The sequence below is a fragment of the Poecilia formosa genome, unplaced genomic scaffold (genome assembly GCF_000485575.1).
Source record: "Poecilia formosa unplaced genomic scaffold, Poecilia_formosa-5.1.2 Scaffold7, whole genome shotgun sequence".
In the NCBI taxonomy this organism is placed as follows: Eukaryota; Metazoa; Chordata; class Actinopteri; order Cyprinodontiformes; family Poeciliidae; genus Poecilia; species Poecilia formosa.
Window position 1 is genome coordinate 2,671,081 of NW_006799946.1, and position 23,289 is coordinate 2,694,369.

General features: G+C 38.8%; 1 protein-coding gene across 1 annotated transcript in view; it reads right to left on the minus strand.

The window, feature by feature from the left end:
• Window positions 1-3,646: 3,646 nt before the first annotated feature.
• cox10 (cytochrome c oxidase assembly factor heme A:farnesyltransferase COX10) overlaps window positions 3,647-23,289 on the minus strand; it is a 32,947-nt gene continuing 13,304 nt past the window's right edge. The window contains exons 5-7 of the mRNA XM_007571398.2: window positions 9,957-10,027; window positions 5,603-5,835; window positions 3,647-4,518 (exon numbers count right to left, since the gene is read on the minus strand). Coding sequence (XP_007571460.1) covers window positions 4,094-4,518; window positions 5,603-5,835; window positions 9,957-10,027 — 729 coding nt within the window. The 3' untranslated portion in view covers window positions 3,647-4,093. The remainder of the gene's footprint in view (window positions 4,519-5,602; window positions 5,836-9,956; window positions 10,028-23,289) is intronic.

Here is a 23,289-nt window from a genome sequence, read left to right on the forward strand (position 1 = left end):
ACTAATTATACACTAATAAAAACATAATTTGGAATTATTAACTGGTTCACCAATTTGCAAACATTTAATGATCTAGATTTCGATCCAGATAAAGACGTAAGAAAGCTTAACAGCTAAAATAAACTCAGATGACTTAGTTATTTTAAGTGTACTTACTCAACATAATTAGTAAAATGACATTGTAATTGTCACTAATAATTCATTAAAAATAATTACTCAAATAAAATTGATTCTAACTGTTCTGTTTTTGTTGACTTGAACTTTAGAAACAGACAATAAGTATTTATTTGTATTTGTATTTTTTTTTTTTGAATGAATAAACAAATATGTGTATGATCTCCAGGAGGTCCATACACAGAATAAGAACATTTCTGAATACATAATCATCTTTTTAATTGTGAATTTAAAACATAAATGTTTAATAGTTTAAAAGACCTGTTTTCTGGATACAGAGCTAGTGTTACACCTCAGCTGGATTCTCCAAAGCAGCCGAATTAAGTTGTCTGAAATAGCAATAAATGTTTAAAATCTAAAAATAAAATAAAATAAAATAAAAAAATGGAATATAAACCCTTTTCCCCTGACAACCAGAGGACGTGCTGCTCTCTGAAATGACTGCCTCACAACGAGCAAGTACAAAAAGTTTGACTCTAAATTAGTTAAAGCTGGATAAGCGCCCCCTCTCTCTTCCAGTGCAAAAACCTTCTTGGCCACAATGACAATTGTCAACGTTTGCTACATTTATTCGTAATACAATCCACATGAGAATATGAGCCACACCGTCCTACTGCTGGACGTCACACACCGTACACAGCAATCGACTGAACCAACATCTGGAGGTACATTTAAGTAGAACACTTAAAATTGCTGGAATTTCATTAGTTTTGAACATCACAATTAAAAAGAAAAACTATTTTTTACAAGTAAAAATAACAGCTCAAATTTCACACCCCATTTCTTTTTGATAGTGTATTTATTTACCAGTTAACACACATATAAAATTAGCTGATTAAAGCAAAGGAAGACATTTGTCTCAATTTCTTTGCCCCTGACAAATACAACATTTTATTAACATCTTGTTCATGTTATGCCATCATTCCAACTTTACTTTTATAAACCAAACTTCTATATTTCATGACATCGATACATTGCTTATGTGACAGGGAATTTGTTGCACTGTTTATATGTTTCTGAAGACAGAAAGAGGTGTTGAGAGTTAAAAGTTAAAATCTCTTTTCTGCATTTCCTGGCGCACTGACTTAATATTAATTTATCATCATCTTTAAAGTAAAAACTTTATTTCTCTCACTCTCGTTCCTAACCACCACTTCCCATGACAAACGTGCATTAAACAGCAGTGACCCGCCAATGCTGCAAACGTTTCCTGTGGTTGATTTAAAATCCGACTTTAAATTTCAAAGTAAGTTGCATGATCTGAAACTGTGGTCATGAATAATTGTGTGATATGTTTCTATTCTGGTTCATTGTTTTTTTCTTATTTCAGGTGTATTTTCTCAACAACAGCAACAACAAAAAATACTATTGAGTCAGAAGAACGACACATTAAGATAAAACATTTAACTAGGACGTATGGGTCCATCACATCAACAGTGTTTAACTGTGGAAAGTAGAAGGAAAAGAACACATTGCTTTCAGCATTTTTGTACAAATGTAATCTGAAAAGTGTGGCAGGAAATCACCCCTAACCCCTTCAATAAAATAAAGTTCTACTCCATCTCCAAACTGAAAATAAGTAATTCAATGTGTTTTTCTTTCACCGTCTGTTTAATATAGTTTCTTCTGGGTCAGACTTTTTCTGTTGAGTCACTATAGGAAAATTAAAAATGAAATAATGGGATTAAACCTGGTGGGAACAGAACGTTTTTAAAACCAGGTTTGATCATCGTGTCGCCATAAAAGATTTGCACTGAAGAATCGAACTGGAAATGTTGTGGTTTGGCCACATAACATTTCCTTATAATGGCATCACCATTCCACCTTTATTTAGTTCCCTAAAGCTCCAATCCGGTTTGGAAACTCAGCTGATGTTACCACACATCTGCAGATATGTCGCTTTTACAGTTGCACATTTTATTCATAAAGTTCTACAATGCTTGTTTTGGACTAAAGGATTCAGAAAATTTAACTCAAATTAAATATTTTAAATATACTGGAAATGTTTTTTTTTTTTTTGCTTTTGTCTAGTTATACAGTTTATATATCTCAGCTTAAAATCCTTCTAAAACAATTTAAAGATTTTAAAGCTAACATGAAAGCACAAATGAATTTACTAAGGCTTTATCTGATCATTCTTCATTTCAACATCATTTAAAAAAAAACAAACTTTTTTTTTATTACAAACATGAATACTTTATGTTCATATTTCTTCATGTTGCACCTTAGTTTCCCCCAGTGGACAGAAAACTGTTTTTTTTTTTTTATCTCAACTTGAGAAGCTTGTAAAAATATTCACATCCCTTGGAAATTTTTCCACAAAATTGTATATTGCACATGCTTTCACGAAAATGTGAAAGCATGTGCAAGACCAAACCTAAACTATTGGCCTTTAGATAAAACAGTTCCGTAGGAAACATACACTGCACATCATCCTGAGCACGCCATCCTCATAGTGGAACACGGTAGTGGCAGCATCATGTCACAGTTACATGGTGTAAACTAAGCAATTAATAAATGGAAGAATGGACCAGTCAAAGTCCAGACCTAAATTCAACTGAGAAACTGTGGCAAAACTTAATTGTGCTCATAGATGTTCCACATATAATTGAGACTGCATTTCATAAATTTAACATTTTAAACTCACTTTCCCCCCCACCATGGCATACGTATTCACTTCTTTGTGTTATAAAAACTGATTAAAAATACATTAAAGTTGCCTTTTTTTTTTTTAAGCATTTTTGTCTTGTCGATGAAGTTTAGGCTTTCAAAATGACATCTTATTACTGATAATTTAAAATCTTACCTTACCACCAGGGTAGGAGAGACATTTCACTTCTCAAAAGGAATGGCTCTGAGCTCCCGTGTGCAAGCCAGAAATATGCAGCGACACCACAACACGTAGATCTAAACAAGGAGATTCCCCCGCGCGCTATAAACCCCGTCAGGACTCATCACGTCGAGCCTTTGAGGTGCCCTACAACATTCTGCCTCTCCGCATACTTCTTATCCGGCCGTAACAGCTGGCTCGGGCCTGCTCCGCTCCCACCCTCTGATATGAAACTCCGCATCCGGTCAGACACTTTACGAGGACATCGAGCCGTTTCACGTCTCTCGGCCTTGGCTAAATCCTGCCGGTTTTTATGGAGCGAGGGTGGCGGTACCGCTGGGGGGACGGGGGAGTAAGGAGGCGCTTGTCTGCGGCTCTGAGCACGGCGATGGAAATGTAACCAAACACCCAAAACTTTGGTGGAAATGGAGCACATGTTGAATGACAGGTGTAAGGGGTGGCCTGCTAAATAGAGCGGACGATTTGAGCTTAAAGTGAGCGTATCCATCGGGGTTTACAGCCGAAACCTGAATCCAAATATAATGGGCAGCGTCACCTAATGAGCTGCTTTGTTTTTCCGCTTGATAGGAGTGTGCTACATGCTTGACGTCAAGGAGTTCATCACACATGACACAGAACACATAGTTACAATCATTCTATATTTATTGGTTGAGGATAGCTGCCCTTTTGTCCAAAGGGGGATAAATGATCCCTTAAAGCAGGTTTATGAAGTTAAACCTCATACACATTTTCTTTTTGTTTCAAAGGAAAACGAGGTTTATTTACTGTCAAGTAACATGTCATCATCGCGTCTGTCCTGTTTTACCACTTCCTAAAAACCCGGTGACAACATGGTTTCCACCTTAACGAGCTGCAGAGGCTGAGGCTTTCCGTGAGAGCGGTGTAAACAGTACAGTCATTTCTCAGTCAGATATAAGACACAAGAACTGGTGGGACCCTTTAAGAATAAATATACATAACTACAGAACACACAATTAAAAGATTGCAACTTGGTGTGTTTTCTGTAAAGCAGTGTGTCAGCAAACATCTTTCCACCCAGGAGTACTGCGGTTAAAAGGAGGGTCCCGGTTATTTCGCAGACGGTACGAGGGTCAGAGGCGCCGCCGCGTCCCCCGGACTCCGACTGTACTTCTTACAGGTGAGCGCCAGCAGCAGCAGCATGGGCAGGTGCCACAGGCTGCAGAAGAAGAGCTTGCGGGCGCTGTTGCGGTCCCCCTGGTAGTAGAAGCGGGCGGCTAGGTAGCTGATGTACAGGTTGATGGGTAAGGAGACGACGGGGAAGTTCCAGGTGGTGATGTCCAGCGCGGGCGCTAGCGTTGTCAGCGGGATCAGGGCGAGGCTGTGGCGCAGGGCCACTCGCTTGCACATGCCCGGGTGAGTGACGGACATCATGCGATAGCCGCCGCGCGAGTAGTCTTCCCTCAAGTTCCAGCTGAGAGCGTTGAAGTGCGGGAACTGCCAGCAGTAGAGGAAGCCGCCCAGTACGAAAGCACCTGGTGGGGGTCAGGGGGGAAGGAGGGAAGACAAAGGGATTCAAAATCAAATAAAATAACTGTCCAACTTTGAATACCAGATGTCGCAATGCAATCATTTTATGTTGTATCAAGACAAAATGCACTTGGCTTTCAGAAGACACATGTCTGACTAATGTCACCGTACGACGACCTTTTTAAACCCAAACATTAAATGCAAATTCCCCGCTGGGTTTCTCTTCCCCTTTGTTTTTTTTTTTCAGGAAACATCTTCTGGCTGACAGTAAATGTTGTTAACTTTGACTGAAATCTGAAGTTTAAAAGCACAGACAACTAAGAAAACTTTCACCGCGCTCTCCCCACCATGTCAACATTTGTGTGGTCTAATGAGTCACTTGGTTTCCACATCCTGTCGAGGGTTCAAACAGAACTACAGAACCTACTGAGATCAAGAACCAATCATGTAAATGTTTGACTTTGCTTTAAAGGGGCAGTATTCTGTGTTTTCCAGTCACATAGTATCATTTTATTGCACAATCAAGCAAGCTTGGATACTGCAGTTCGGAGGAGGAGCTTTTGTCCTCGAAGGCGGCGTTAGGTCCAACCTAAGAGGTTTGCACAGCAGCTGAGTGGTTGAAGGACTAAAGAATCAATCCTTGTCAATTTTACAGAAATTCGCCCCTTCAAGCAGTTTTAGGATAAATCTTTGAATTAATGAAGAGATGACTTCACAATAAAAAATTCTGCTGTGTTTAAATTCAATTTAAATTCTCTGTCCTTAAAACCTTCATAAACAAAATGAAGGCTCAGCGTAAACATGCAGCATAAAACTGACCGTCGGGTCTCTCAGCGATGTTGAACCACATATGACACATTTGATGCGTCTTCTAAATGACACACTTAAGCGTTTCTTAGCTGGAAGTAACATGTCTTCCATTTATCAAACCTCAATGAACCTCTGGTTAAACACGATGACAGAAAACGAGAACACTCGCAGCATTGCTGAGAAACCAGCGATCAATGCGTCTCTGAAAGCAATCAAACTCGAAAGAAAAGGAGCTGTTCGAAAAGCAAGGAGGGGAAAGAATAGGCGTTACACTTGTACCTGGATCCAGACTGCCTGTGGCAGCGCACCAACCCATCACAGGGGGTATTGCTCCGACCACCGCTCCCACCCAGGTGTTGACGATGCTGAGCCTCTTGAGCGGCGTGTAGCAGCAGGTGTACAGAAAGATGTTGAAGGCGCCCAGGAAGCCTGTTAAGGGGTTTACTGCCAGCGTGAGAAGAGCAACTCCAGGAATGCCACAGGCCAGAGCGAATGACACGGCATGTAGCGGGCTGATAAGAACAGAAGAGAAAAAAAAAAAGAAAAGAAAAGAAAGAAAAACAAATCAGTTAAATCAGCGAGATAAACACGTACAAGACAAAAGCTTAAAAAGAAAAGTTAAATTACAAAGATTTGAGCTCAGGGAAGAGCCCGTCGCTATCCTGGGAACTAAAGGATGATAAAGTTTCGCAAGCTTGTGGAAACACAAGATAAGACGACGAGAGCCGCACGAATTTAGCACCGACACAAACAGACCCACAGGGGCCAAGAGCCAGCATGGCTGCGTCTCAAAACGGGAGCTTAAGAGGAAACTCATCTGATAAGAGCTCATCAGGGATAAAAAAAAAAAAAAAGAAAAAAAAAAGTGGCCTCGGCGAGATGAAGGAGCGTGCCAGAGATCAAAACGGGCTGAGAAAAACCGCAGCAGCTCAGCCTGCTGGCTGGATGAAGACAACTTCCTCCTCCTCCTCCTCCTTCTCCTCCTCCTCCTCGTCAGCAGCAGCCATGGTAAGGCCTGGTTCAAATTCAGCACCAACTGATCCGTAAATTACAGAGAGGGGAGATTAAAATCTTGACCAAACGCAGGCCTCTTCTTCAAAAAGCAAACAGGGTCCTTATTTTTGGTGTGGTGGCCACGCAGTGAGATAAGAGCATTAATGTGATCAGTGGTGTTGTGGCTGCTTCATGTGGCCTGAGGTGGAGCCGCTCAGGCTGCCTATGAGCTGTTGACAGCAGCTGGGGGTCGGGGAAGGAGGTGCGTCACTTGGTCAGAGGTGGGTTTGCTGCCTGATGCTGACAGTTTAGCAAAAAGAAGACGGAAAAGAAAAAAAAAATCATCATTTAAAACATCAGGAGGAAGCAGTGGTGGCAAGTTTGTTTGGCTCCAATTAAGGCCTGAAATTCAAACATGAAGCAAGAACACGGAAAACGTGTAAGATGTTTACGTGGCAAAAAGCTGCTAATTGCTCTTAAGCTACATCCAAAACAATTCTAAAACTTGCAACTAAATATAATGCAATTAAAAAAGGTGGGAGAACACTGGTCAGTATAAACCATGCAGGCTAAGTTTAGAAGCACAGATGGATTAGAAGCAAACCGACAGCAACGGTTAGCCTAAAGTCAAGATGGAGGGTAAAACAGATCTGGGATGTTTCTTCAGACTAAGATTTTAAGACTCCTTTGCTTGAGAAAAATTTCAAGATAAAAATATGACCCATATTCCTGCCACTGAAGAAAAAACAAAGAGGGTTTATGTTTCAGACAGAAGAATGGAATTAATGGATGGATGGATGGATGAATGGGTGGATGGAAAGAAATAACTCTCAATAAATAAATGAATTTTTTAGCAATAAATTGAGACATCAATGGGCACATGGACAGAAAGCCAAATGCACTGATTTTGCCCAGACGGCTGAATGAATGGATTGTTGGACAGATGTCTGTTTACAGAAAAAAAAAATCTGATTAGACCAAATTATTTGTAGTGTTTCATATCTATATCACTTAGACAACGGTAAAGAGAATTACGGTCCCGCAACACAAATATTCTCCCACATTTCTTCCTTGCCTGTTCTGATGTGCAAGATAGCTGAAGCAATTTCCACACTTCTTCTGACTTTGAGATTAAACCCATAGAATGTGGCGAAAGAATGGCTTGTTTGACAGGAACGTCAGCCAACCCATATGCTCCCTTGTCTTCACACATCATTGCATGTGTGACACAAAGGAGGAAAGGCTGATTGCTCAGATTCACAGACAGATATATAAATAACTTCTCTTGTTAGAGAAAAGTTCAAGGAAAAATGTTTACACAAACAAAATATTTTACATGACCACCTGTAAGCACTGAAAATATCCCATTAGGACTTTTGTGCAGATTACTTAAATATGAGCTGCTTAGATATAACTTGATATGTATCCAGTCCCTGGGAAAAATCTGTGGGCAAAAGGCAACACGACAGGTTTATAAAAGTGATCTTACATCTAAACAAGAGAGTTGTGGGTTAGGGCACAACTAACTCCTCACATCTGTTTATTCCTCTTACAACACCCTAATAAGTCAGCAAACAGCTATTCATCAGTCATCAGTGCAAATCTAACTGCAAACACACCAGACATAGACATCAAACGCATTTTGGTCACAATTCACCACCAAACACTAAACAGAACCTGGGTGGCCTAGTCCAAACAAGGCTCCTCAGCTGCTGCATGTTACGCCTCCTACACAGTGTTCCATTAAACAGGTGCATCTCAGGACAAAAGAGAATATCATCGAAAAATTCAGGTAATTGAAGATTTCAAATTGATTTTTTTTTTCCCATGTTATTTTGACCGTTTTCCAGCAGACAGCCGTAGACACCCTCCATAAGGAGAGTAAAAGACAATGTGATTGTAAAATAAAGTGTTTTTTCACTGAGTGCTAAGTTTAAAAATAAAAAAAGTTGAGTGGAAGGAAAAAAGTGTGATAGTAAAAACGGTCCACAAGCCTTAAGAGGATTGTGGAGCAAAAGCCCATTCAAGAGTCACAACAGACTGAAAGTATCAGGGGCATCGACAACAACTGTCACATTCCTTGTGTATAGCTAAAGCCTAAAAACCAGAAAAGAAATAATCAATAATAATAAAAAAAAACAATATTTCTATCTCAACAACAAGGTTTTATGGAAAAGGTGGTTTCTGATCAGCATCTATCGTTTTGGCAATGAACAAGACAGCTGGAGTTTGTTAATGAACTGACCTTTTCCCACCGCTTTTTATGATGCTTTGTACTGTACATTAGTAACTAGCTAACATCGATTTAGTTCTTCCAGATATGGATATTGTGCACTAATCCATCAACAGTAAATTTGCAATATATTATGCAGTCCTAGGCCAGTGTGACGCTTCCACAATGATGATGATTTAAGAAAGTTTGTCCTCTGCTGGTGTTGGTTCACTGTTTAATTTTTAATTTTTTTTTTAAACCAAGTTCAAAGTCAGCACAGCTGTCTATTAGGAAACTGAAGAACATTTTATGCTTCCCTTTACTAACAAGCTTTATGGAAATAATGATTTTTCTTGCAGGACTTGGTGCCAGTCCACACTGCCAAAAGTTCTAGTATCTGCTTTAATGACCATGTATAACTATACTCGACGATGACGAAAGACACAAGACTTAATGCATACCAACCGCAGGCCTCCATGCCAAACTGCATCGATGAAGTAATTCATGCAAAAGGAGCCCCAACCAAATATTGAGTGAATACAGTACAAGGACAAACTTTTCTCTGGGCTATCCTTACTTTTTTTTATTTGTTTGATGCATTATTCTAATTGTCTGAGGTACAGAATTTTAGTATTTCCATTAGCAGTAAGCTAATTAAGCTAATAAAACAAATGTTAGTTGTGTTAATCCTAAAGCACTGATAATAAACATTAGTTTAAAGGCCAAAGATCTACAGTAACACAGTATTTAGCAGAAGCTGCTGCTAAAAGCGCTAAATTCAATTCAAATTATTTCTGCTCTTAGCCGTCGACAGCCCTTGAGCACCAATTTAATTTTGACATTATATTTGACATGTTCTATAACGCATCTAAATATTGTATTTATGTTTGTATCTTGGTTTTATTTTGTTCCTGTTTGTTTCTTGTTTAAAATAAAGTTAATGGGGGGGAAAAAACGGAGAACATGATGAGAGAAAAAGGAGCTACTGCGTAAATAGTCTTCGAAATAGAAGCCTGAATATAAACGTCTAACTACTTCAATAGATAACCAAAACTTCAATGCAGATGACCTTTTTAAACTAAAAGCTTACAAGACAGTCAAGAAAACTAGCACTTTTGAATGAATCTGGAAAAATATATATTTAGGGGAAATCAAAAATATATATTTAGGGGAAATAGCACGAAATGTTTTCAAAGTTAGCAAAAGCGCTAAAGTGCTAAATGTAAAATTCACCAACAGAGAGTACAGGGAAAAACTCCTAAAACTGATTCCATTCCGAGTTTAACTCGAGTTGAATTACTGAGACAAAATAACTTTCCAATGAAATTTTGATGCATTGAGATACACCTGTACATTTTAAGAGAATACGAGAAATAAAGGTAAGAAGAAGCAGAAGTCCAATGTGGAAAAAAATTGAGAAATAAGTACCTGATCTGTCCTCTGACGAGGGGACGGTTCTTTGTTCGGTTCATGTTGGAGTCAAAGGGCACCTCAAAGTACTGTGACACACAGAACGAAAAGGCATGTTAATGATGAAGACACATAAACAAATGTTATTCTCCTTAAAGTACAAGACGTGAGGGACAACTAAAGTGCATTTTGTACTATAGCATTTATCAGTTTTGACTGTTTAGGAATTCTTACGTACAAGACACCTGCAAAAATACACATGTGGCTTGGAAAAGAACTCTAACATTTATTTATTTATTTTTTTTGCTTCTTACAGATGCAAATAAAGGTCAGGAATGGAAAGACCCAGCTGCCATGGCTTCTTTTCTACTTCTGTCTGCATGCAACAGATATTGCTCCACTTGCTTTGTACAGAAATGTCAGTGATTTGGTATGACAACAATTAGTGTACCACACAGAAACGCAGGGGGAAAAAAATAAATAAATAATTGTCTGCTTTTTAAAAAGTCAAACATGGTCAAAGTCAAGTGATCCTCCTAATGAGTAAATAAACTTGAGTTGCAAGGTGGAAGCAGTGAGCCGTTGGCCGTGGTGGAGGTGGGGGGACGGGGAGATGTAGGACTGTTCTGGGATACAACTTTGTAAAAACTACGTATACGCCTGTTTTATGATCTGCTCTGGAGGAGTGAGCTTCAAAGAGCTCCCATGAGACTGGCAATGTGTGACTAAAACGCAAACATATGGGGTGCTTAAAGACAGGAACTGGCTAATCTTTGGATGTGTGGAAACACACCTTCTTCGATTGAGGCCTTCGGCTAATGAACAAAACAGATAAAGCGCTGCCAGTACAGAGCTGCGGGATGCGTCGCTTCTGTTTATAGTTTCACTAAAATATTTAACAGACAATTTGCCCTTGTTTTACTTTAAAAGAGTCCTCAGACTTCCTCTTCTAAAGAACACTGAGATAACATAGTACTTCAGGCCCTGGTGGGATCCACATCAGTTGACACACAGTTTAGCTTTTAAGAACCTTATGATGTTGTGGATGTAGTATTTGTATGAAGCATGACATAGCTTCCAATGCTGAAAAAAATAACTGGGAATGAGCCAAAATGTAGGTTCAAACTTTGCGTAGGCCACTCTAAAACCTTCAATTTGTTCTTTTTGTTCATTCGGAGGTGGCAATGTTCATCTGAAATCCTGAGTTATGTTAACGCCACATATCGTGGACTTCTAAAAGAGTTTTCCTTTAACGAATAAAATGATAATTTTGTACTTTCCAAAGTTATCTTTTTCTGATATAATTTTTTGATGACCTCAGATGTCTAAATGTGACGGAGAAGCAAAAACAGAACAAATCAGCAAGGGGGCAAATTCTTTTTCACAACGCTGTAGAACATTTAAGGCAAAAAAAAAGAAAAAAAAGAAGAGAAATAAGATTAAAAAATAGAAAATAAATGGATGATAGTACATGCTTGGAAGAGGTTTAGTGGAGGTTACGCTAACCTGTTAAATATATATCCTAGCAATGAATCTGTCAGATTTAATATGACACTAGGGAAGATATTTATTGACATTTCTGACTTTAAACATATAATCAAATGACACAAGTGTTGGAAAACAAAAATGTTAAGAAAACCGGGACTTTGCAATAGAACCAAAAATGGTCAAATATCCTTTTTTGGCTGAAGGTGGCGCAGCAGAAAGTCTTAAACGGTACACACAGACGTAAAAATAGAAAGTGCAAAAAAGCTCTTCTCCTCAAGGTCCGGCGTTGTACGAGTCCACAGGGTCTGACGCACAGCTGTGGCTGAGAGGCTGGCGGACCCCGGAGCCCAGACTGAGGTGTTAATTCTATTTCCTGGGTCAGGAAATGCGTCAAGAGGTCAGGGGCCGCATGAGAGAGAAATGCACTTTGCGGCCAGGCGAGAGAAAAGCCACGCAGAGCTGAGCCAGGCCTCAAAGAGGGCCTAGGGCCAAGCTTGCTGCTGCAGCCCGGCTCATATAAAACGGATCCACGGTTTTCCAAAAACATTACTGTAACTTTTTTTTTTTTTTTAAATGGCAAAAATTTCTTGTTTAAAACAGTTCTCATGCATAGTAAAAAAAAAAAAACAGTTTAGGGAAATCCCATCAACATGTTTGCCATCATTTGGATGGTTGTCACGCTTGTTGTCAGATGATGATTTAAAGTGAGCACGGGTCACTCTGTCGGCCCCCCTGGGTGCAACATGCCGTTGTTTCACAGAACGCCCGGCCCGGCTCTGGTTTGGTCCTACAGCTCTGCCGGTTGCCGTACAGTTCCTCATCTGGTTCACATCAGCGGCCCTCTAAACCAGTGTGATTAGCCTCCATCCCGAAACACACACACACACACACACACACATACACACAGAGCACTGCCATGTGTTACAGTGATGGCAATGAAATAATTGGCCCACTTGTGTTTGGTGTGCATGCAGAGGCACTACTAGGGGTAAGTCCAGAGGCTGCAGCAGGTCTTCAGTCGCTTTAAGTCGCGATAACTTGACTTTGTAATTAACTGATGGAGGTCAACGGGTATGACTTAGAGCAGTAATGCTAGACCACATGAGAACATTTATTTACAATGACATTGCTACGGAAAGACATTATTCTAATGCCTGCTGAGGTGACATTGATACTTTAAAAGACTTCCTCTTAATAAAAGCAGTTAGAAGCTCTTCAGAGGACCCACAGTTTGCAGCCCCCTTAAAACGTCATTTTGATTTTAAAAACGAGCAATAGAGAATGATAATAAAATGAATCTGCATTGAATGCACAAAAATATCTATCACGTATCTATAAGGTGGAAAATCACAACTTGTTCATGTCTGCTCTTAGAACTTTGCAAATGTTCTTCAAATTTATCAAGTAAAAACTCTCATAGACAATATAACACGCACGATTTAGTTCAGGAGTGCAAAAGTTTTAATTCCTAATCTTTAGTTTTTTTTTATTTTTTTAGTAGACAGTTCAAGACTAAAACTGACTGACATTTGGAGCTTTTCATATTTCCATTTATCTCGACAAAGTCCCCGGCTCCATCAGAAGAAAATGACGCCACAGCATGATGCTGTCGCTACAATCTTCCAGTGCAGGTTTGGTGTTATCGAACATTCTCCCACACGGCTTTAGGAGGTTTTTGTCAGGCCTGAATATTTTATTTGGAATAAAAGGCTTCGGTCTTCGAACTTTAGAATGTGGTTAAAACAAGAGGAAAATTCAGAAGATTACTGTCACATGTGGAACACAACCACTCCTCGTTTCTGCAGCGCCCTCAGTGTTGCCGTTTGCCTCTTTGTCGGGCGTCAACAGTTTCAGGGTTTTTTTTGTTTTTTTTCCATTTAAAACTTTTTCTGTGTTTGTTCACTGCTTTACTTTGTAACTTCTATGCAAAATTTGGCTTTAACTAAAGGATTCAGACATCTTTACAAGACCATTTAAACTTTATTTCAGCTTCATCATCCAATATCCTATAATTAAAAGACAGATGTTAACTAGGAAGGCTGTAACTAAACGAGTTAGTATCATGAATCTACACACTTATCCAAAAAGGCTCTTCTTTTAATCGACATGTTTTCCTCAGAAGCATAAGTTTATTGGTTAGTTGACTTATGCAAGATATGGTATGTTAAAAGGTGGTATCTTTTACATCGCAAATACTTGATGTTTTATCAGGGATTTGAAGATCTTAGACTCATTTTAATAGGGGCTTCATATGGATGGATAATGTAGAAATCTTGAGCCAAAAATTACTTTAAGGTTTAAGATTAGTTGTTTCATCCTGAAGTCATTTGGCTTAAATTACAAACCTAATTGAGAATATTGGCTACTGCTTGTTTTAAGACAAGCAGAGTTCATTAATCATTTACTTTATGTTAATCCAAAAATAATGCTGAACATTATCCCTATAATTCTCTTAAAAACTCAATTAATCAGTACCAGTCTATTGTTTTTGAAACGTCAAACATCTACATCCCCAAAAAACAAAAAAACGGAAGTTGGGGAGGGACGACTGCTGTTTTCAATTATGAACACAAACGACCACACAAAACCCCTAATTGTAGGGAAAATTATTGGCCAGATGATAAGGACGGAAAACAGAGGAGACCAAAGCAAGGAGTGAGGCAGAGGGGGTGTTAAGTTACCAGATCCTCCGAGTTATCAAAGAAGGAGCGTGATTCAATGCCAACCACCAGGTCTAAATTGACAACAGACTGCAGGATGCCTTTCTAGTTTTTTTGGGGGGTTTTTCCCCCCCCCCGACACAATGAAGTAGCTCTGCATCAGGAGATAATTTATGGGGGATCTACAAAGTGATTTATGTTTGATTAAAATATGAGAAACCCACCATTAAAGAAAAAAGAGGAAGTGAGGCGAGGCCAGAAAGGAGCGGTGGAGTAACAACAATCTTTTTACTGTTTACTTGAGCGGCAAGAGTGCAGCTAAACACAGGAACCGGGCAACAGATCCAGCTAAGCAGCTGTAAACCTTTGACTCACAGAAACATCAGCTGGCCTAAACACCGCTTGCCTCTCCGTGGCTCTGCTGAGGGAACCCCAGGTGCATGGGCTAAAACCAACAACCACAAGTCATCACCTGTCAGGAAGTCACCTGTTTTGCGCACTCAAAACATCCACCGGGGCGAGTGGTGCTCTGTTGCACGCGAGGCAAGTCTCCAAAAACTGGATAAGAGAAACGGATCTGAAAAGCGTCACTTCAAGGCTAAACGGGTGAAATGCCTCTGATCCAAACAAGCAGTAAAAGCTTTTCTCGAAAGCCTGATTTCTGGTGCTGGCAAGAACTCCAATTTTCTGTTTGTTTTTTTTGTTTTTTTTTACAGTAAGAAAAATAAAAAAGAAAAACAGCAGAAAACAAAAGTATAATACATGCAAGTCGGTGCACATACACAAACAATGTTAAACAGGTAAAGGCTATTTATGTTCTGCTGAACGGTTAGTGAAAGAAAACCTGTTCTAGATATGTGAACAATGTCAAGATTGCAAGTCATGCCACCAAAAAAAAATGTTTGCGATGTTCAAGGTAGTTATTAAACTGTTAGCATGAACTGAAGTGCATATCCGAGTGATGAAATGAGCGTTATTAAAAAACAGGAAAGCCGGGAAAGGTGAGGACAGTTCAAAGCAGATGAATGTTGACTTATTGTACCTTTGAAGGTATTCACACTCCTGGAACATTTTGACATCCCCCCCCTCCCCCATCTTGCAACCCAAAACAACAATGTATTTCATTGGGATTTTGTTTGACACTTGTAGATAATTGGAAACAGGTTTTATTTAGGTAGCAACAGAGGAAAGGAGGACAAGTCCAAATCTACAGCACACTTTTGAAAACCACGAATCGATAGAACTGTGAATATGTTTACAAGGCACTGAATGAAGTTTGTGGAATTGGTGACCCAGACAGAAGCAGGGGAACGAGATGTCCTCGATTTTTGAATGACTAAACAAAAACAGGAACAGACCTGATCAAATTTATGTCACTTCACTTCTGTCTCAGAGAAATATTAATACTTAGATCAAGCCATTTACAAACAGAGGTGAAAGATAAGCCCCCCATCTGTGCCTGAAACGGTACATATGGCAACCAGCAGATGTGTTTGGGACTCGTTGCCCTCTGTGATCTCCTGGTGTGATGAAATGAAAGGGGAGAACCTCATCTGGTTAGTAATGAAAAGCTGAACATTTCTCTGTCTAATTCAAGACTCTAAATCAAAGAGGTTTAGTAAAAAAATCAAAACCAAATAGCCCACTACCATGTGATCAAAACATCTTAAGGTCACAGTTGGGAATGCCTTCTGGGTTAGAATATAAGAAATTTAACATCCGACCTCAAAAAGTGACTTTTTCTTTTTTGTTCTTCTCACTTTTCTAAGCACCTGAGCGCCACAATCCTGCTGCTTTACAACACTGTTTTCATTTTATTCCTCCTTTACAGGCCCCGTTTTACACAGTGCAGTACTTTGTCTTGCCAAAGAGTGGATCACGTCTCGCTTTCAGCTGTGTGTTGAACCCCAACCTCTTCTAGCGCTCTTTAAAGTGGTCTGTGCGGGAAGCGTTGGCAGCGGTTCAGCTGGCACGGCCTCGCTCCTGATTAATGGGCTGAGTGCGGGACAGTGAAGTGCTAAACTGTCCTCATGTTAATCAGCCAATTAATGCTCAGCACAGCCGCCTTGCCTCTGCCCTGAAGATAATCTGTTCCTTTGGAGATACTGACAGGAAAAGGAAAAGGAAAAGCAGAGGTGTGCTAGAAAGCGGCTTTAAAAGAAACAACCATATTAAAAAAAAAAAATCTTAAAAGGGAGAAGATAATAGAGGATTCATAATATTTTGACCTGAGCAAAGGAGAGATTGCCAGCAAGAGCTTTATCTCTATTAATAACTTCAACAAAAGCTAAATGATAGTAATTTGTATCCAACTGATGTGGAGCTCAGTCTCAAGCTGTGAGGCAAAGCTTAGGTCATGGTTTTGATCTGATCTGTTAAATTCCTTTTTTTTTTTTTATATTCTTTATGCGTTACAATGACAAGACCACAGTGCCTCCTGGTGTGAGGGAAGACTTGGATTACAAACAAAAGAAAAAAGCTTGACGAGATATTAAAGCCATTTGTTCACTGCATTGAGATGACATAACTTTAACACAATCTGATGTTTTTTTTTTTGTTTTTTTTAAAGCTCTGTTAAAGCCACACAGCCTGCCCTTAGACTGGAAGGAACAGACGAACTCAAAGTGGCAAAAATTATAGGTTCACTGAAAAGGTACAAAGCTAAATATGTTGACAGTTAAGATAATCACACTGAATTAACATTTTCTTTTAAGGCAGCTGCCTGGGAAGTGGAGTAGGTTCTGTCATTGAACGCAATGATAAAAGTGAGACATCACGCCATTAACCAACGGGGGTACGTCTGGCTATATTTAAGGTAGAAAAGATGTGGGGAAAAATTCAACCCTTACTCTATAAGGGTAGTGGTGTCTGTGCTGTCTTTTTAGGCTCGGAGAGGCATTTGATACTGTCATCATGGTCGAGTTGTCCAGACTGACTGCCAGTAGAGGTCCCGCAAGGCTCTGTTCCCAGACCACTAATTTTAGGACCTTTTTATCAGACGTCTGCACAAAAGTTAAAAACAAAATGTATGCTTCATGATGCATGTGCAAAAGTTGTCCAACAAGCATCTTTATTCTCACACCGGTTCTCCGGCCAACTGATTTTTCATATCTTGATATTACTCTGAACTAAACCTTAATGTTCATAAGTCAGATCAAAACTATTACATTTTACAGTTTAGCACCAGCTTTAACAGTGTTCTTTATTTTATGTCTTTATTAAAGCTTACACTTGTGTTTGGCACGTTTTTTCCCCCTAATTGATTCAGTTTTAGTAGGTTGAGGGTTGCTGGTTTCTTGGTATAAATGTATCTTTTATTTCATTCTTTTATGGTTTGATACCAAATTTAGCATGGTGGCTAAATCTGGCAGATTAAGAGGGTCTAAGTAGGTTCATGACCATACACTGTTCCTTTTCAAAAATAACTGAATAAAAAAAAACACGTAAGTGTTTGCAGAAAAGAACTGGGTATCGTTTACCACTGAATCAGACGCTGCATCATGTTCAGACAATCACTTTAACTCTACTAAACATATAAACTGTGCAAACAGCATTAATATCCTTGGAATGACCTTCCATATCTCCAGACTGAGTCTGATAAGTTAATGTTTTGGCCTAACGAGGCCATTTCTTAGCCATTTCTGATTGCCATTAGTTGTGCAGACAGTTGACCGCTTTCTATTCAGTCACACAAGCTGAAGGAAAACATATCAGCAAAAGCTGAGCAAGTAGAATTAGGCACCCGCTTTGTGTGTGTGGTCACTTGTTTAAAGAGAAATAAACAGTCCTTTCCGCCGTGAGGGGGTCATTTTGCAAATAACTGTGAGGGTGTGACTGACATGACGTGAAGTTTGAAAGCCTCTCTACAGTTGAAACAAAGGCCTGAGCATGGCCATGTGTATGTTTGAGAGAACGTGAGTGTTTACATTTTCAATCTGCAGCTGTGTCTGACCACAAGCAGCCTGGAAGCAGAGGGGAATGCGTATGAGTCAGCCTCAACAGCGCTCCGATATGGCTAGTCTGGAAGATCTGGAAGAAATTCAACGTTGGGAAAAAAGACAGGATGCCTATGAAGTCCTTCGCTGTTCACCAAAACATGACAGCAGCCGTCAGCACCTCTGGTAGATTTGTATTCCAAGCAATGACCCATGGATAAAATCTTTCCTTCGTTTGGACAAGCTCATTCAACAAGCCAATCAAATCAAAAATGATGAGGACCTCAGTGGAAGGAGTACAGATTTCTTAAAGTCTGTGTGTCACTCATTTACCCCCAAACAGCAAATTTCACTTATGGATAAAAGTCATCGGGATTTGGTGAGCAGTTTATTAGCCACTGTTAATTTTAACATGCTTCTTTAATAAAACGTAAAATAAAAAGAACACAATTTATATATGCATATAGTTTGTATTTCGATCAGTTATTTAAAAAGAAAAGTTTGCAATATAGTTAGCTAAACATGCTAAACATCAAATGTCTTGATTTTATGTGAGTGAAAATTGTATTAACTAATGAACTTAATTAATTAGTTAAGGTGGCCAGAATTAAAAACAGCTTTCAGTCAAACTTTCAAACAATTTTTTTTTTTCCCCACAACAAAACCAGGGACATGTGTATGGCAGAGCAGCTTTTTAAGGAAGTTGGACATATTAACATGCAATTTGTGGGAGAAAAGAAGAGTAAATATGTGTATCATTTCACAATGAGAGCCAATACGCATAATGTAAATAAGCAAAGAAATAAATGAATAAAAATAGAGAGCTAGCTCATGTCGGGTTACTTCAATTGATGACCTAAACACAGAACCAGTTGTTTTTGAGGGTGAATAACGAAATATAATAGCATCCAGATGGATGGTCAGGTGGTGGAAAGTTTGTTTAAAGTGGAGTGTTTAGTTTGCTCTCCCTAAATATTGTTTCTTGCTTTACCCATAATGAAGATGCACTCTCAGAGGTTGGGCCACAAGACACTTTGTTTATTTTGTGTCTGGACAGTGTACTGTTAAAGTGGACTGGTGAAAAATCCCAACTAAAACTTAGAAAAAAGTGAAGACAGACCAAACGCAGTATGTACAGTTCAATAAAAACAAGAAATGACAGTAAGATCATAGGATTATATGATCATGGGATATTTTTTGCCATATCTTATTGGGGAGCAATCTATACAGGAAAGATTTTACTGACCCACATATTGGGAACCTTAACAATCATTCTTAATTTGCTTTAATCTAAAATAGCTATTTCTACACTAGCATGTCCATCATGTTTGACCACCTAAATGAAACAAACTCACTCTCTCACTGCACACTGTGAGAGTAGCATCAAGTCTCTTGCTGTGAAACTCATGTGTGAACAGAATCCGGAATAAAAAACAAAAAGCCTGTACTGAATTTATGGCACTTTCTTTGATCTCCTTGTGTGCTTGTTTGGAATTGGCACTACATCAATATCCATCGTGACAGGAGCCAGGAAAGAATCACGGGGACATTTGTTTGAAAGTAGGTAACCTTGTTGTCAGATGTTAGAAAGAAGAAATGCTTTTCTAGCAGTTTGTTCAGTTTATTGTGTCGGGCTGCAGTTGGATGCTGGATTTTTCATCCCCTGTACTATTCCTTCCCATATATCTTAAAACAAGTGGTTATCACTGAGACTGAATGCAGGCAATAACACAGAGTTTATTGCTGAATAAGGAATTACACTGACTTCTTAGGCTAGTCCTCCTGTTGCAGGAGGTCAATAAAGTCAACTTCTGCTTGATCTCTTGCTTCATCAATAACCTTTCGTGTAAAAGAAATGCAACTCTGATTAACTGTATGTGTGTATAATATATATATATATATATATATATATATATATATATATATAATGCTCTTATTGTTACTTGTTTCAGGGAAACAATTATTTTTTTCATTTGGAGCTGAATTGATAACAGAAATAAGTTCTAGTTGTTTATAAGTCCACTTCTGTCTCATCTCATACTAATTATTCACACCTTATTATTTTTTAAATAAAATATACTTATTTATTTACTACTTTTACTATGTAAATAGTGATTTATTTTTTTTATCATACAGGAGACAGCATTTTATACCTTAAAGTGTGTTTAGTCTTTGGTAACGTCTTCATTTTGTGGTTGGGAATAAATGCAAAACGTAATAATGAAAATGTATCTCATTTTATTGAGGAAACATAAGCGGCTTAGCACAATTGAATAAAAAAAAGCTGACAACAGATAAATAAAGAAATGCCATTAGTGGTTGCCAGTGCAATGAGGATTACTTTATTAGGTGCAAGGTAATGTTGAGCTTTAGACATAAACAGCAAAAACAACTGTAATTTCACAGAACCTATGTTTTGCTCTCGATCAAAAGACAAAAAAAGAAAGAAAGAAAGAAAAAAAAAACAGCACAAAGGGGCAAGTTAAAAGGCCACAGTGCCTGAGTAAATATATATGCACTTGTTACACACACCCAGAGACACACACTTTGAACTGTTCTCTGAGCACTAATGAGCAGTTACTACACGACAGAGCCTGGCAGACTCCTTTTAACTACCATCAGCGTCTGCAGCGAATCTCGGTCAGACAGAGATCCTCACCCAGCAAAGCAGCGCTCCATCTTTAAGTGAGTCGAACGAGAGGCGGAGCACCAGCAGGTGAATCAACACGTGGAAAGGATAAGCCTAATGAGACACCAAGAAAGAAGAACAAACGGAAGATGGACTAATCTATTCCTCTGAAGTGTTGCCGGTATTGTTTGAAGCAGAAAAATGTATACTATGGCAATATTAGAAAATAGGAACATGATATTAAGGAAATTTGCATTTCAAACACAGAGGACTTTGTCTTTTCCTACGTCTGATATTTTTCCCAATATTTGTGCTTAAAGAATATATATTAACACAGGTGCTAATTGAAATGAATAAAAACAATTTCAGAACAAGAGTATATTTTTGAGTTCTTTCTACCCAAAAATCAGGTCTGGCACGCCAACAGGCCTCGCAACAACTGAAGCCTCAAGGATATTTCTCCGTTTAGTGAGACTATTATGAGTAAAACTAAAAGGCCACCCATGGTCACACAAAACACAACCTTTTTCGTATGCTAAATATCAGCCGTGGCATTTTTCAGTTCGTCAGGATGGGCTTTGTTGGTTACATAATGAAGGACAGAGGACAATGATGGTGGTTAAAGAGCAGAAAATATACAGTCTGAATAACCATCATTGGAGACCAGACCTTTTAAAATTTCAGATATGTGCAGACGGTGAGAGCGCAGACACAATTACTCAACCAGCAGTAGAGAGAGTTGGTCTAAATGTGAGGCGCCTGGCTGTTAATGTGATGTTTTCACAATGCCGAGCCGATACAGAAGATTTTACAAAAGGAAGATTCCTCCAATTTATAACATGTGATGTGAAGCAGACTCAGCGAGAAAATGTGACTTTCTGAAAAATCCAAAACAGAACAATTCAAAGCAGCCAGAAGAGAGGTAATGCATGTTCACCTGCCTGATAAGAATTAGAAGACAAGCTGTTGCATTTTGGACAAGCTCAAAGCAACAAAAATAAGGAGCTCGGCTATTTCACGGTTCTAATAAGTCTTATATTATGCAACTTATTTAGACTAGTTAAAACTAAATTAAAGAAGTCTACACTGAAAATAGATTATTTAAAATACACCTCAAGGTTTCAAAAAGCTTGCCAAGTTCTGTTAATACGCATAGAAGGAGCATTTTCAATTCTTTTTGACATTAGGATGAACTTTAGATTCAGTCTAATGAACCTTAAGTTCCACAAGAAAAACACGGAAATTGCAATAAAAGTACCAATCAAACCTGGATAGAGGACAGTTTGGGACTTGTTACTCTGTTTATTCATGCAAAAACATAGAGGGATTCTTAGCTCACCCAAAAGTATTACCACAGTTACCTTGCTCTTTTGAACCCAATATTATGTTTCAGTAGTGGATCTAACTATCACCCTTGTCAATCTAAATAATTAAAGTGGATTGTATTAGCCGAAGATGTAAGATAATGCTGTGCAACTTTCAGTAAATTACAAGGCAGATGTTTTCATGGCAGTGAAATCCTGCTGCTATCTGTTCTTAGTTGCAATGCCCTGCGGTGCAAATCAGCCTCAACAGTCTGATGAGGCTGATTTGCCCAAGTAGAAACTGAAAAATTACACATCTGTACATCAAGTGTCTTAAATACGGCGGTGTTAGTTTACTTTTCGTTATTTAATTGTCTGCTTGGCTATACGACAAATTGACTCTGGGGGAGAAAATAAACTAAACCATAAAGCGTGGACTTCCATATTCGGATGATGCCTCTAAAGCTGAATAAGTCGTCGAACCCTTTGAAACAACCAAATGTGATTTTGAGCAAAAACAGGCAGAGCCAGAAAACAAAAATAAATGACGCACACAAAACTTGGAGAAAAAAGAAAAAGAAAATACTTGCCGGTAATCGTTCTGTTTTCCAGCAATGCCCTTGCCCCAAAAACTTCTCAGATTGAATTTAATTAGCATGCAGTATTGGCTCATGGGCACACCATAAACAGGGCTGCTTTTGTTAATTATCCACGGATCTCAGCATTACAAAGGAGTGTTCCTACTTTCCTCTGGCTAAGTTACCTTCAAATAGAGGGTGAAAACTTGAGCTTCATGAAAAAAAAAAGCTCAACATGTAAACAAATCTGTAATTGTCACAAGAAAATGCTGTAAGTATGTTCTTCTCTTACTTTAACCAGCCTCATTAAGGGAAACAGATACATTCTTTAAAACCCAATCAATTAAACATCACTTGGTTGTTTTTACCATTTTGAAGGGACCGGAGATTTAAATACAAAGTGTGCGCTCTGTTATTACATCTACACATGTGATCATATCCAAAGAAGTTTAACAAACGAAAACCAGGAATAGAAAAAAAGAAAAAAAAAAAAAGAAGAAAACATTACGTCTCAGTTCAACACAAAACAGCAGGACATTCCACGAAAATTTGCTCTTTACTTCTCTCTCAGATTTCACAGCAGTAACCGTCCCACGCATCACAGCCCAGCGTGTACTCATCTGACTAACATGAGCGTTAGCAAAGATCTTCTGCATCACAGCAGAAGCTTTTCATTTTACTGTCAGAATAGTTGAAGTATACTCATGCCATAATGGGCTATTTGGAGAAACAGGGTTTGACGGAAAACAAAAACAAC